At 37.2% G+C, this 14,000-nt stretch overlaps 1 protein-coding gene across 1 annotated transcript in view; it reads left to right on the top strand.

Annotated features, from left to right (window-relative positions):
* ZSWIM6 (zinc finger SWIM-type containing 6) overlaps nucleotides 1-14,000 on the top strand; it is a 175,474-nt gene that overhangs the window by 111,573 nt on the left and 49,901 nt on the right. The window contains exon 2 of the mRNA XM_081131842.1: nucleotides 1,821-2,177. Coding sequence (XP_080987968.1) covers nucleotides 1,821-2,177 — 357 coding nt within the window. The remainder of the gene's footprint in view (nucleotides 1-1,820; nucleotides 2,178-14,000) is intronic.

Below are 14,000 nucleotides of genomic sequence, written 5' to 3'. Positions count from 1 at the left end.
GGTATTTGCTTTTTAGAGACTTTTTCCTCATGGGAAAATAGATCTAAAATTTTTAAATGTGATTACATTTACTATGTATCTTTTCTTTAATTGTGGTTTTCCAAAAACCTTCTTAACTAAAAGAGATAAAGGAGACTGGAATATCTATTCTGAAATTCTGGAAGAAAACCAAAATGGGTAATCTCTATAGAAGAAAACCAAAGGCTATCCATCTTATTACAGTTCTTGAAATTTCTTACTGCGAAACAATAATAGTAACTTGTTTTTAGGAAATTCTTTTAAAATGAACTAATTTGGTAAAAATTATTATGGCACGTTTCTCTTTCCACCAAGTGTTGCTGTATATGAATGATCAAAATCAAATTATATTATTCTGGAAGATTTCTTTAAGTTGAATATTCAGTGTTTCTTCCACCTCTCTGGCCTGATTACCCTCCCCCAAAGAAGAAGACAATAAGTGGGGTTCAGATGCCCACATTGAACTCTAGGTGTCAGCTGACCATCATTCTTATGTCACGTCTCTGCAGCCTGCCACAGTTCCCACATGGTGAAGAACCTTTGGGAATCTGAAGAAATGGTGGCAGGCCTGGTGAATTTTATTCAAGTCATATAGATAGTGGAAGGCTGAGAGCAAGCCAAGGTCTTTATTTTGTAGCTTCAAGTTTCTGTCAGGCACTTGAAATCCTTAGGTAATCAATGTGTCCTGGAGGTTCCCTAAGGGATCCCCTTAAGGTTTACCCCTGGCCTCTGACTGTGGCTTTCAGGGAGGGAAGATGGAACTGAATGGGTGTGCTCAAAAGAATTCAGGATAACCTTCCAAACACATTTAGGGAAGAGGTGTGAGGAGGATTTGCCTCCTGCCCAAACATGCCAGGACTGACTGGTGACAGTGGTGGTGGAAGGCAATTTTCAGTTGGCTGTATGCTGTAGCTAGGGCTTTCTGAAAGAGAGTTGTTGTCTGTGTGGGGTGACTGTTTCATCTCTGGAACACTGTTAGCAGTGCCCATGTGGCTGTTGGTCTGGGAGATTGTGGAGGATTCCTGTGTGGCTCTAAGTTTAAGGTCCAAGGCCTCTAAGGCCCCTTGCCACTTGGTGATTTTATGTGCCTGTGTGTGTGCACGCACCTGTCCTCAAGCGAGAATATTGATTGAACCTACTCCTGTACCAGCTTTAATTCTGTATGTGGAAGAAAATAATCATTGTTAGCTACTTAGATGTGGTATGCATGAGAGTTGGTGGGCTTTAGCAGACACATCGCTATATTGGGGGATATGGTATGCATGCTACAGAAAGGATTAAAACTTTCTTCCTGGTCAATGCTTGTGAAAAGGAGCCCCCTCAGAGTTACAGACTTGGCTGAAGGAGACTAATGACCACCTGAAATAAAGATGGGAGGGAGGAGTTTGTTGAGAAGAAAGCTGAGCTGGCCTACTCTTAAAAAAGTTTTAAAAAAAGGAAGAAAACCACTAATCTAGGGAATTTTTATCACGTATACCACAGATTCAGAGTAGAGTAATGATGGCTTATTAGTGCTTTGATCTGACAATTTCCTATAGGAATGGTGGTGGTATATGTGATAAGTGTTTTCATATGGCTGTGTAAAATACTTCAGATGTCTGTTGAATACCATTTATTTTTTACCTTTAAGGTGTGGGAATGAGTGGGGTGAGGTTTGAGTGGCTTGAATGTTTTTACTTGAAAATAAAAGCTGTCATGTTTTTTTCTTGCTGCCCTCAAGTACTACACATTTCAAAGAATTAGAGTATTTCATAGCATCTGAATGTAGAAGCTAAATTCTCTCCTCCCTTTCTTTCATTTAGGTTTCCACTTGAGCGGCACAGTGACCGAACCTGCAATACAATCGGAGCCAGAAACTGTTTGCAATGTGGCCATCAGCTTTGATCGTTGCAAGATTACCTCAGTGACCTGCAGCTGTGGAAACAAGGACATATTTTATTGTGCCCATGTTGTGGCATTGTCTTTATACCGTATCCGCAAGCCAGATCAGGTCAAATTGCATCTTCCCATTTCAGAGACTCTCTTTCAAATGAATAGAGACCAGCTACAAAAGTTTGTACAGTATTTGATCACAGTGCACCACACAGAAGTTTTGCCAACTGCTCAAAAATTAGCAGATGAAATTCTATCCCAGAATTCAGAAATTAACCAAGTTCATGGTGAGTATTCGTTCATTCTGTAGATTTCTTCTGTTTACAAGTTCAACCCTTCATAAAAAGAATTAAACGTGAGTTAGGTCATCAGCATTGTTCCTAGGTAGCTGAGAGAATTCTGAGTTTTGTGTTCTAAAACATCTTTTTCTAGGTGTTTTGTGCATTATGCTCGCTACCACACCTTTCATGCTTAGAAAAATCTCTCATTTGTTAAAGCTTGGCTCTTATACTTTCATATTTGGTAAAATTTCATCAAATACTAGATATTAGTTGTTGAAAATACTTATTTAGTCATTTAATTTACCCATGTCAGCTGTTATCAGTAAACTGACTTGCGCACTCAGAATTTTTTTTATTTTTTTAAATTTATTTTTCAAGGCAGAAAGTTTGTGATAGAATGTCTCAAATAAAGAAAATAAATTATTCTTAGAAAAATAATACAACTTTTTTTAGAGAGATTAGGATATGGCTATTGTGTGTAAGAAATCCCCAAAAGGTTTTCTTTTAAATCTTTCATATATTAAACATGTAATCTCATTTATTTGTAAACAAATATATCAACTTTTTATTCTGTGCATTGCAAATATGTTGACTCACAAGAATATATGTGCAGCTTTTCAGAAATAAACACATCACCTGTTTCATATATAGTACATTAGTATAGGATAAATAATGTTAAATTATAGGTTGCCGTGCTTTTAAAATATTTAGACATAATTTTTAAAATTTTAAAAATATGTTGAAGACTGTGACAGTCTTGACTAAGCAGCTCAGGAGCCTAGCATTTTTACATTTCTTTAATTGTATTGATAAAGAGGGCCAGTCAGTCATTCAACCCTATTGTTTAAGGTTTTCTTCTAAGTCATTACTTGATATAGCAAATATAAGTGTTTAAGGCAAGCAGTTGGAGATCATTTCTTAAAAACATTTTAAATTGTGAGATATAACATACAGAAAAGTTCATAGAATATAAATGTGCAGATTAACAAAACACACCAACACCCAGGCCAACAAGTAGACCATTCTCAGCACAATCCAATAGAAATACAAGAACCACAGTATAATTTAATCTATTCTAGTAGTGTCATTTAAAAAGAAATAAGTAAAATTAATTTTAATACAGGTTTTATTTATCTCAGTATATCCAAAAATATTGATTCAACATGTTCATATTAATATCACAATATTTATAAATATCAATTCAACATAAATAGTGATATATTTTACCCTTTTTTTTCATATTAAGTCTTTGAAATCTGGTGTCTGTTTTACACTTTCAGCAGATCTCAAATCACACTAAGTCACATTGCAAGTTCTCAATAGCCACATGCGGTAGTGACTACCTTATTGGACAGCACAACTCTAGAGTATTCTAGGTATGAGAACAGCACTATTTATTTGTCCATTCCACTGTTAATGGACCTGGTTTTGAATAGAGCTGCTGTGAGCATTCTTTTACAAGTCTCTTGGTGCTGTAAGATATTTTTAACATGGTTTTTATGTCAAGAAAATTCTCATAGCCATATTTCTTCTAGTTCTCCCCATATCAGGCTCAGCTTTATTCAAGTAGCTATCTTAAGGGGTGTAAAGTATTTTACTTGGTAGAGTCCGCCAATGTTGAATAACAGGATTGTAAACAACTCTGCCACAGAAGTACCTTGGACCCACCCAAAGCACATGCATTCAAGGACTTTTGCAAGTAGGCTTTTGTTCTGTCCTATCATCTGTCTCAGTCTCGTTGCCTTGTGAAAATTCAGGCCAGCTAACAATCATTTCAGGGAATTCTCATGAACCCTTTTGTGGCTTCTTACTAAATTGTTCAGTGGAGGCAGAAGAATAGGATATACCATTTCTTCAAACTTCTGTGCATTCTCTTTTTTTCCTTCTATTTCTTAATTCAGTAGGGTCACTCTGTTCTGAGTTTTAGTTTAACCAGAAGTCCATAGCAACAGTCAGCTGTTTGTTCTGTTTGTCTTCCTTGTTTTAAAGGATAGCAGCTCCCAAAGTGTCCTTTCTTAAAGCTTTTAAAATCCATTCCTATGTTGAAATAATGAGACTAATGAAACAGTGTAAACTAAAGTTGGGTGCAGAAGTATTCACATAATATGTTTCTTTCAAAGTGTCTAAAATTGGAAGAAAATATCTAAGGAAATATCAAGGGCAGAATGCAGGTTAGCTTTGGACTCAATGTAATTTTCATATAACTTGTATGAGAACAGCTTCACAAGAGCAGTGAACTTGAGCAGTTTCTCCCACCAGCTTTCTCTTCACTTAATTTATCATCAGATTTGCTCCCAGCCCGGAAATGGGCCAATTACATGAGCTGCCTTCCTTCCTGACTTCCATCCTAGTGACAAGTGGTAAAAAAGAAGAGAGGTAGAAAGCAGGCCATGACCTTAAATGATGAAATGGGAAATCTGTTCCCTCGAGGGTCTTATTTTAACTGTTTGATTAATGACTTAGTAGGGGGGGATTAAAAATGTTTTTTGGTTATTTGACTACATGGTCCCACCTGTCTCCAAACAGCTGTACATAAAGCATTCTTTAACCTGTTTTTAAAAGCAGTACTTTTTTATATGGTTTTGTGGGTGCATTTTTTCTTTAAGAAATATGTCTTAAGTAAGAATACTGGGAAGAGTTGCCTGGCCAGGCATGGCTCAGCAGTTGAGCATCAACCTAGGATCCAGGAGATGGAGGTTCAGTTCCCGGTCAGGGCACATGCTCAGGTTTCGGGCTCGATCCACAGTTGGGGGCGTGCAGGAGGCAGCCAATCAATGACTCTCTCATTGATGTTTCTCTCTCTTTCTCCCTCTCTCTTCCTCTCTGAAATCAATAAAGATATATTTAAAAAGAACACTGGGAAGAGTTAATTTTTCTCTAAGGAAAAGATCACTTTTACTTTGCTAGATAAATATAATTAGGATAGGATTTAGATTTGATTGTTTTAGTAGGTATCTTAAAGACAATGAGGTTTAGCTTATCCAAAATTATTATTATTATTTTTTAGAAAAAGTCTTAATAGAAATAGAGGTAAATACAGTGTTGGTTGTAGGTCTTTCCTTTTCCTAGTTAACTTTATCCTGATGCTTCTTAAAATTCTATTAGTTGGTTTTCATTATTTTGACTATTTTTTAAAGAATTTTGTCTTGAAGAATTAATAGGTTCTTCAAGCCTATTTCAGGCACATTGTTCCTCACATTTTCCTTGTAAGCTAGACATTGGGAATTGTAATTGCAGTAGTTTGTAGATGAAAAACCAAGGAGAATTGGTTAGTGACTTATCCAAAGTCACAGATTCAACAAAGGCAGTTGGAGTGTAGATTTAGATACCGTAATAGTCCAGTCCTTGTCAGTAGGCTTTTGTACATTTCATTGTGTTTCTATAAAATTTTCCATGTAACTTCGATTAGATTACAAAATTAAACACTGTATGCTAAATAATGGCTGTAAGGTAGTTAATGGCCCTCCAGAGAGATTGCTAGTTACAGTTTTGTGTTTTCTTAAGTATATATTTTTTATTTTGTTTCTTTCCATCACCATTTATCACCCCTACACCCTTCTCCACCTCCACCCATACCCACCCCCATCCAGGTCACTACACTGTTTTCCTTATCTATGAGTTCTTTATCTTTTTTTCTTTTTTGCTCAATCACTCCATCCACCCCACCTCAGCCCCTACTCCCGGCCACTCCCACTCCCACCCCCAGCTGTCAGCCTGCTCTCTTATCTCTGAGTCTGTCTCTGTTTGCTTGTTAGTTCAGTTTATTAGATTTCACATATGAGTGCAATCACATGGTACTTGTCTTCCTCTGACTGGCTTATTTCACTTGGCAGAATGCTCTCCAGGTCCCTCCATACTGTCCCAGAGGGTAACATTTTCTTGTTTTTTTTGTTTTTTTTTTTACAACTAAGTAGTATCTTAATGTGTACCACAGCTGATTTATCCACTCATCTAGTGATGACGCGTGGGCTGCTTCCAAAGCTTGGCAATTTTGCATTTTTTTAAAGCAAAATTGTTTGCGTTTGGTTTTATATTCTAATAAAACTTTCTAGCTCCCATACTGTTAAAAAAGAGGCTGGTGTCTTTGCTAAGTACTTACTTAGAAATGTACTGATTTCTAAGTGCTAACCCACTTTTTTAGTTACTTCAACTCAACCTTTTCTGGTCCTTTATGCTTCCTATTAAAGAAGATAAATTATAGATTGGTAAATTGTAGTATAAGGACAGAACATTGAACTTGAAATCTGGAGGCCCAGAAGTTTAGTATTGTCTTCGCTATGTGACTTTGGGTGAGACTAATTTTTTCTCATATTTAGAATACTCATTATTTTCTCTAATGGTGTTGTAAGAATTTTAATGATATAACATATGCATGCATGTATAATAATAAAAATAAGATAACTGAGTTTACCTCCTGTTGGGATTTCTATAAGTACTCATAGTCAAGAAGAGAGAAAAACCAATTGGGGGATGGATGATATTAGAATTGAAAGTCAGCTTGCTTTTCTCTGACTTTGTGGCACATATTTCCTCTTCTTATACTTTCTCTCTTGTGCTCTTCTTTTAGTGACCTCTTTATGGGCTAGACTATACTGGGCAGACTACAACAAAGCGGGACAGACTGAGGGGAAGCTATGACATTGGAACAGTGGGAAAGGGGGTTGATTTCAGTGGCCCTTTTACTCCCAGAGACGACTAATCCTAAAAGTAGGCTAGACTCATCCCTCACTTGCTGCCATGTGCCCAGAGATACCATCTCAGTCAGCCAGATGTAGAAGGGATGTATTTCCATGCCCATGAGATTGATACATGACATCTAAGATCTCTTCCACTTCTGATCCTGTGACTCTTTGGTGGTGGTATTTCTGCAGAAATCCAGGAGGCACCTAGGATCCATACTGCAAAGGTGTACCTCTTGTTCTTCTACCCAGGTGTGCTTGTATATTTTTCTTAGATCAGACATTTCAATTTGTTTGAGCATAGTTCTTATTAAACCAACACCATAAATTCCATTCATGCCTGCCTGTCCAGCTAAACTTAGCCTCTGAATGCCTCTGTGTCCCTCCATGTCTTATATATCAGTCCATTCAGGCTCCTCCAGGTATTACCAAGCAAACCTATTCAGCAATCCCATGTTCATCGTGTAGCTTATGTGTACTTGATTGTAAGCTCCACGAGGGCCAAAACTATGGCCTGTGTATCTTTCTAAGAACAATACTTAAGAAGTAATAGGGCCCTGGCTGGGTATCTCAGATGGTTAGAGCATCATCCCAATATGCCAAGGTTGTGGGTTTGGTCACCAGTCAGGGCACCTACAAGAATCAACCAGTGAAGGGATAAATAAGTGGAACAACAAATTGATCTCTCTCTTCCTCCCTCCGTCCCTCTTCCTCTCTCTAAAATCAATCAATCAATAAATAAAGTAATAGGCACAAGCAATTTGTTAAGCAAAAAGGTCACGCTGTTGTTTTTTTCATTTCATTTTGTTCTTAGTCAGAACCTGGAGATGTATTCTTATACTGCATACATGTTCCGAATCTAGCAGTGAGAAGCAGCTGCAGTCGTTTGACGGAGGCTTCATGTCACTTCTTTCTTCCTTTTGTCTTCCTGCGGATGAGCACATTCATTGTCATTGGGCTTGCATTAGCAGTCAGTTTTTGCAAGTATCCTAGGGAGATAATTTGGTTATTGCAAGCATATATGTTCTGTTGTAGAACGTTCTGGCATTGACAGTTGATGAAACAAAGATATGATCAACTGGTGGTTGATATAATTAGCAAGTGTATTCTGTAGGAGAAGGTAAAAGCTGCCTTAAATATGTGATCTCAAAGTGCAGTAGTGTGAAACTTAAAATTTTGAAAAATAAGACTCCATGTTGGGGAACTGTATAGTAGGATAGAAATGTGTGACCATAAAAAGACAAGTCCTCCTTGGCTTCCCGCTTCCAGGAGCTTCCTCCCTTAGTTTCCGGTAGCTCCCTACTCACCCAAGGCAACTGTTGATAGTGTGCTTTATATTCCTTGAGGCAGTTTTCATGCACACATGTATGTAACTTTAAAATACAGTTTAAAAAACATTTTTCTGCAGTTTGCTTTTTCTTTCTTCCCTTGCTGACCAGTCCACAAGATAACTCATGTCTGCACTTACATTAATTTAAGTAATTTTAAACACCTTGCTGACCAAATCAGGCGAGTTCTCGCTCAAAATAGCTGGTCAGCAAGGTATATTGTGAATATCTTTTTATGTTAGTACAATAGGTCTATTACTGTATTAAATTTTGTGTAATATTCTGTAGTATGAATATATTTAACCATTAACTTACGGAATGATTTTGAAGTTGTTTCCATTTTTTTCCTACTATATGCAGTGCTGCTGAGACCATCCTTTGTGTATGTGTGTGTGTGTGTGTGTATTTTTTCAAGTAATTTTGAATAATATTAATAGTAGACATTTCTTAGTAGTAAAAATGCCAGAGCAAGTGGTGTATGCATTTTGAATTTTGTACTTATACTGCCCAGTTTTTCTCCAAAAATTACCAGTTTTACTCTTAAGTTTTAATTAAAAGTTGATGATTTCATAATATCATTTAAATGTGTTTTTTTAAATTGATGGAATATACGATCATGTACAGGTGATTTTTTTTTTTTCTTTCACGTGAAAAAATATTTCCCAAAGGGGAAATCATCTTATAACTTATATCTCTTAATTTGGAGGAATCACATCTCTAACTCAAAAGAATTTGCTAGGTAATGTAGAGACAGCCAAGTTACTTTTAGTCCCTTACTCCTCTTCCTTTTCTTTTCACCTCCAAATTCGCCTTTCCTTACACCCTATAGTCATCTCTGACAATGCCCCAACTTTCATAATTTACAAGGGATTGCTGCCAGCTTCGATCAGCTTCCTCAGCATCCCTCTCCTTTGACTGACCCTGTCTCTCCATGTTGGCTAGATGAGCATATTATTCCTATCTTCCCCACATGGGTTTCTCATGCCTCCCACTGGAGGACTCTTCAGAGTGTTTAAGAGCTTAGAAATTAGACAGCCTAAGTTAGAATACAGGGGACAAGTAACTAGAAATCTCTTCAGGTCTCTGTTTTTATTTGTAAAATGTGGACAGTAAAGAGTGCCTGTTTCATAAGATCAGGAGGGTTAAAGGAGTAAATATGAGTAGCTGTTACAGCATTATTGTGATGTGGTAATTGGCATGTGTCTTCATAGGCAGTGATAGATAGTTAAGGAAAACATTTGTGAACCAGTTTTTAAAAACACTTTTTAAAATCTGAACAACCCATTTTTGAAGATTGCAAACATTATAGATCTCTTTCATTAAATTTGAAGAGTTGGGTTATGTAAAATTGAGACCTTCTGAGAACATTCCTTTTAAATATTTATATTTGTGTACCAAGTAATTGTTAATACATGTGTTAGCTAATTAATGGAAAATGACTTACCTGTTAAGTACTCTGTGTTTATACTCAGCATTTTAAAATGAGCATTGGAGAATGTACAAATACTTTATTGCTTTTTGTCTGCATAAAATACATGATTATTTCTGTATGTGAATAAGTATATTATTGAACTTCTGAAGTAAATTAAATGATAATAAAAGATGAGTAATAAAGTCAGATGAGAGGAAAATAATAGAGGAGGAACTATAAACCCTGACAGGCCTATTTGAGTTCCCTGAGATATATGCTGATTACAGTGCTACTTATTTACTTCCTTGGCATTTAGCTGAAGGGAAGGTGGCTTGTTTAGGGAGGAGAGTCTGGCACATGGAGGCTATGTCATTAGCCTCCATGATAAAGAAAACAGGTTGTCCTCTAATGACTCTTGCAGAGGATACCACACTTACCATGGCAGTAGAATTACATGGACTGACCATTGAGAATAGGTAATGCAGGATCTGTCTGTTTCAGCTACCGCAAAATTGTAAATTGAAATTAGTCACTACTTTGAAATGAGGCTTTAATGAAGAATAAAATATAAATCTTTTCTCAGGTGTTCTTATTTATTCAGTACACATTATTTTTTTAGCTGTCTTCTAGCTCTTATCCTCTCTAAAGAAAACCTTTTTCGAGACTGAATCACAGAAGTTTGCTGCCTTGCTTCCCTCTTGGTGCCAATGGTTGATGTCAGGATTTTGCCTTCAGCTTGTAAGATAGGTATAGTGGTGCCTTTGTAAGCCACAGACTCTTATGTTTCCTACTTTTAACAGCAGGCAAAAACTGTAGGAAATGGCATTGTTCTATAGGTCCCCCAAAAGAGGCTTAATTCATCACCTCTACAGTGTAGACATTTGCTGTCTGTATCTGCCTATATAGACTGAATTAGACAATTTAATTTTAACACAAAAGAACACTGCTACATACATATAAATAGTTCAAGCTTTATTTGGACAATAGAGTTACTAAAGCAGTTAGGTCACAGTTAAGATGAAGATGCAAACTAAAAGCCTTTCGCTTCTTTCTTTGAATTTGTTTCTCAGCAGAGTAAGAGAAGAGAAAGCATTAAGTTCCCTATTAGAACCCAGAGCTGTGGATAGTTCCACATATCAAACATAGCACAAGCCTGTTGTGAACATGTCTTAATATCTCAGTTTAAAAATTGCAGAATGATTTGGTGTTTCCTAGTGCTTAGAACCAACTATTTCCTTGACATGAGACAGATACCTCATTCAGTGTGTCTCAAATGTGCTTCATTTAGTTCACTGGAGGGGCCTCTGATGTTTTAAGACCGCAAATACTTTTCAACATGAGGATCCGGATTGTGCCACCATGTCTAACATTCTCTCCAAATACAGAATGGTCCCTCCACCCTTACTCCCCTATTTTTATCCTGGCAAAGATTTGGATTCAGTAGGTCTGAGGTGGTGCCTGAGTATTTCTTTTTCATAATGTGTCTCAGGAATTTTGATATGCTCTTAATTTTGAGACCCGCTGGGGTGAGGGAGTTTTGATATTGGGATAAGTCAAACTAAATCAAGTAGCAGACGGGAAAAGGGGAAAGCAAAGATTTGACAGTGGTTCTTCATGTCTATGATTACCCCTTTGCTCACCTCCTATGGTATTACATTACTTAGGCAGGCGGGTAAATCAGATCCACACTCCCTGGCTGAGAATGAGAGAGAAACTGTTGCACTTTTTTCAACAGATGATTTCACTTTCCCTGAAGGCTTGAAACTTTGAAGAATTAAGCTTTGGTAATAAAATGCTCACAAAGATTAATTATACAGTTATAAAAAGTTATAGCATTTATAATTATAAATAAGAGTAAAAATATGATAGGTTTTAAAATACTTTCAATGGACCATTTAATTTACATACACAGATTCTGGTTCCTGCCCAACTGGGGGAATATCTAATAGCAAATGTATAAGTACATGAACGATGTTTCTCTCTGCATACCTTTCTCAAAGCTAAATGCGGAGAGATTTGTCTTGATTATAGACACCCATTAACAAGTAGAAATAAATTTTGCAAATTTGCATTTTATAGAAGTCTTAGGCAACACTTTAATGCATGTAATCAAGACATTAGGATTTGATTAGTTAAACTCTAGCATTAAAGTTTAATAAATGAATTTGCTATTTTAGGGGGATTATCATTATAGACATTTAATTTTCTGCTCTGTAATATATAGTATATATGTTTTACTCCTAAAATGTTGAGTTATATTTAGAGTAAGTTTATTTATCAACTGGTTATCTTTGCCTGTATTGCTATGACTAAGTGAGGATGTTTCTACAGAGCCACATGAGATTTCTAATTTTTATTATCTAGTTAATTTTTATTCCTACATTATCTAATTTTCGGGTTGAGGAAATGGGAGGCCTAAGGAGCTTAAGTGATTTGCTGGAGGACACAGTTTTTCTAAACTGTGCCTAGAACTGAAGACTTCTGAATTCTAATCCAGGATTAGGAACTGCACATATCCTCTCAAGTTGTGTGGAGACTTTATTAGCTTACTTGCAGTAAAATTTTGTCTATGGGCCATTGTCCCTCTACCTTGCCTCCTACCTCTCCCATATGCTCAAGAAATGTTAATTCTAATACTAGTTCACCCCCCCCCCCATAAAAAACACAACTTGATTTTCTTAAAAACTTGAGAAACATTGCCCTGGCTGGTGTGGCTCGGTTGGTTGGTTGTCAGTCCTATGCACCAAGAAGTCTTGAGTTGATTCCTGGCCAGGGCATATGCCTGGGTTTTGTGCTCTATTCTTCAGCAGGGGACATGCAGGAGGCAGCCGATCAATGTTTCTCTCTCTCCCTCTCCCTCTCCTTCTCTCTCTAAAATCAATAAGAACATACTTTAAAAAAAAACCTTGAGAAACATAATTCATGTATTTAGACATTTGCTATTGGATATCTTTCAAGCTGGACAAGAATAAAAATATGCATGTAAATTAAATGATTCATGAAAGGCATTTTAAGTCTCATATATTTTTAAAATATGATAGTGTTTAAAACCTATTAGATTGTAAGGGAAAATTCATTGTATAATTCAAGTCAAATAAAAATGATTCCTGATTATTCTTCCTAGCACTTCTTTCTTAGTATAAAAAATACAAGAATTGAGTATATCGTGAAGTTTTGGAGAGTATCTGAATGTTGACCCCTTTGCCAATTCAGGCCAAGGAGAAGCCCAGAATTTTCTCCAAACGAAATTCAAATCTACTTAAAATATCTGGATATTTATGTGACAGACAAATTCCAAGCCTCACAGAGCTCTGACTGCCTCTGTTACACCACAGGACTGTCAGCCCCTTATCTGTGTCCTTCTGGGGCAGGACTCCTTGTAGGTCTTAGCCTTCAGTACCCAACAGAAAACAACTTTAATAAAAATTAGGGGAAATAACCACTCTGAGGATAGAATCAGAGGGTACAGTGAGGAATGCACAATCAGTACCTTGTCAGTGTTCCCTAAGAAGAGGATAGGGAGGGACATGTCAGATTTCCCAGGAGAATTTTAGAAAGATCATGGGAAGAACTACAAAAGTTGGGACCCTGCAGTTATTTGTGAAGCCTCTTCTGATGCGTGCATGTGTCCATGTGTCTTTCTGTCTCTCTGCGTGTCTGTGTCCGTCTTTTCCTAGGATCAAGGCAATTGGCTGGATTAGGGATTCTGAATCCCTGTGGGATACAGATGTAGCCCCCAGTAAACTCTTTACATCATTGTTGCATCCTTAAATCTTCCTGTACAAGAGAACCGTGCCAACAAATACCTATATACATACCAGTGTTGTTCCTTAAATCTATCTTTGATTTAGGGTTCATAACGCTTGCCTTGATGCCTCCAGGATTCAAACTTTAGCTCTAAGGTTCTGGGATATATTCTTCTGCAGGGGAGAGAATGAGGAGACTGGATTTGGCAGTGTGGCTGTGGATAAGTCATAACCCAACTCAACCCATTTCTCCTCTGTAGAATGGGATCATGATCTCCACTCCTCACTGAGAGGAGAAAATGAGTTAATGAGATAATGTGTGTGAGGACGCTTTAGCAGTGGTTCCTTTTTGATAGGAATCATTTTTGAGGGTGGGGGTTGTATGCATCCCTTTCTCCCTCCCTCTTTCCCTGCTTCTTCCCAATACTTGACTGCCTGACAGTGACAAGCACTGGCTGGGTTTTAGGAAGCAGTGGTGAGCAGGGCAGATAAAATCCTTGCACTCTGGGAGCTTAAATATCTACCTAGTTGTCTAGGCCCTACTTGGAACAGCTTTCTCTGCCTTACTTCCAAAAGAGCTGGTCCCTCGTGCTCTTTTTAATAGGCCAGGCATTCTCATTGCTGTCCTTGCTCATTGTATTCCCCAGCCTTTAAATGTTGGCCTT

Source organism: Miniopterus schreibersii, assembly GCF_964146895.1.
Source record: "Miniopterus schreibersii genome assembly, chromosome: 3".
NCBI lineage: Eukaryota > Metazoa > Chordata > Mammalia > Chiroptera > Miniopteridae > Miniopterus > Miniopterus schreibersii.
This window is presented reverse-complemented; position numbering and strand designations above follow the sequence as displayed.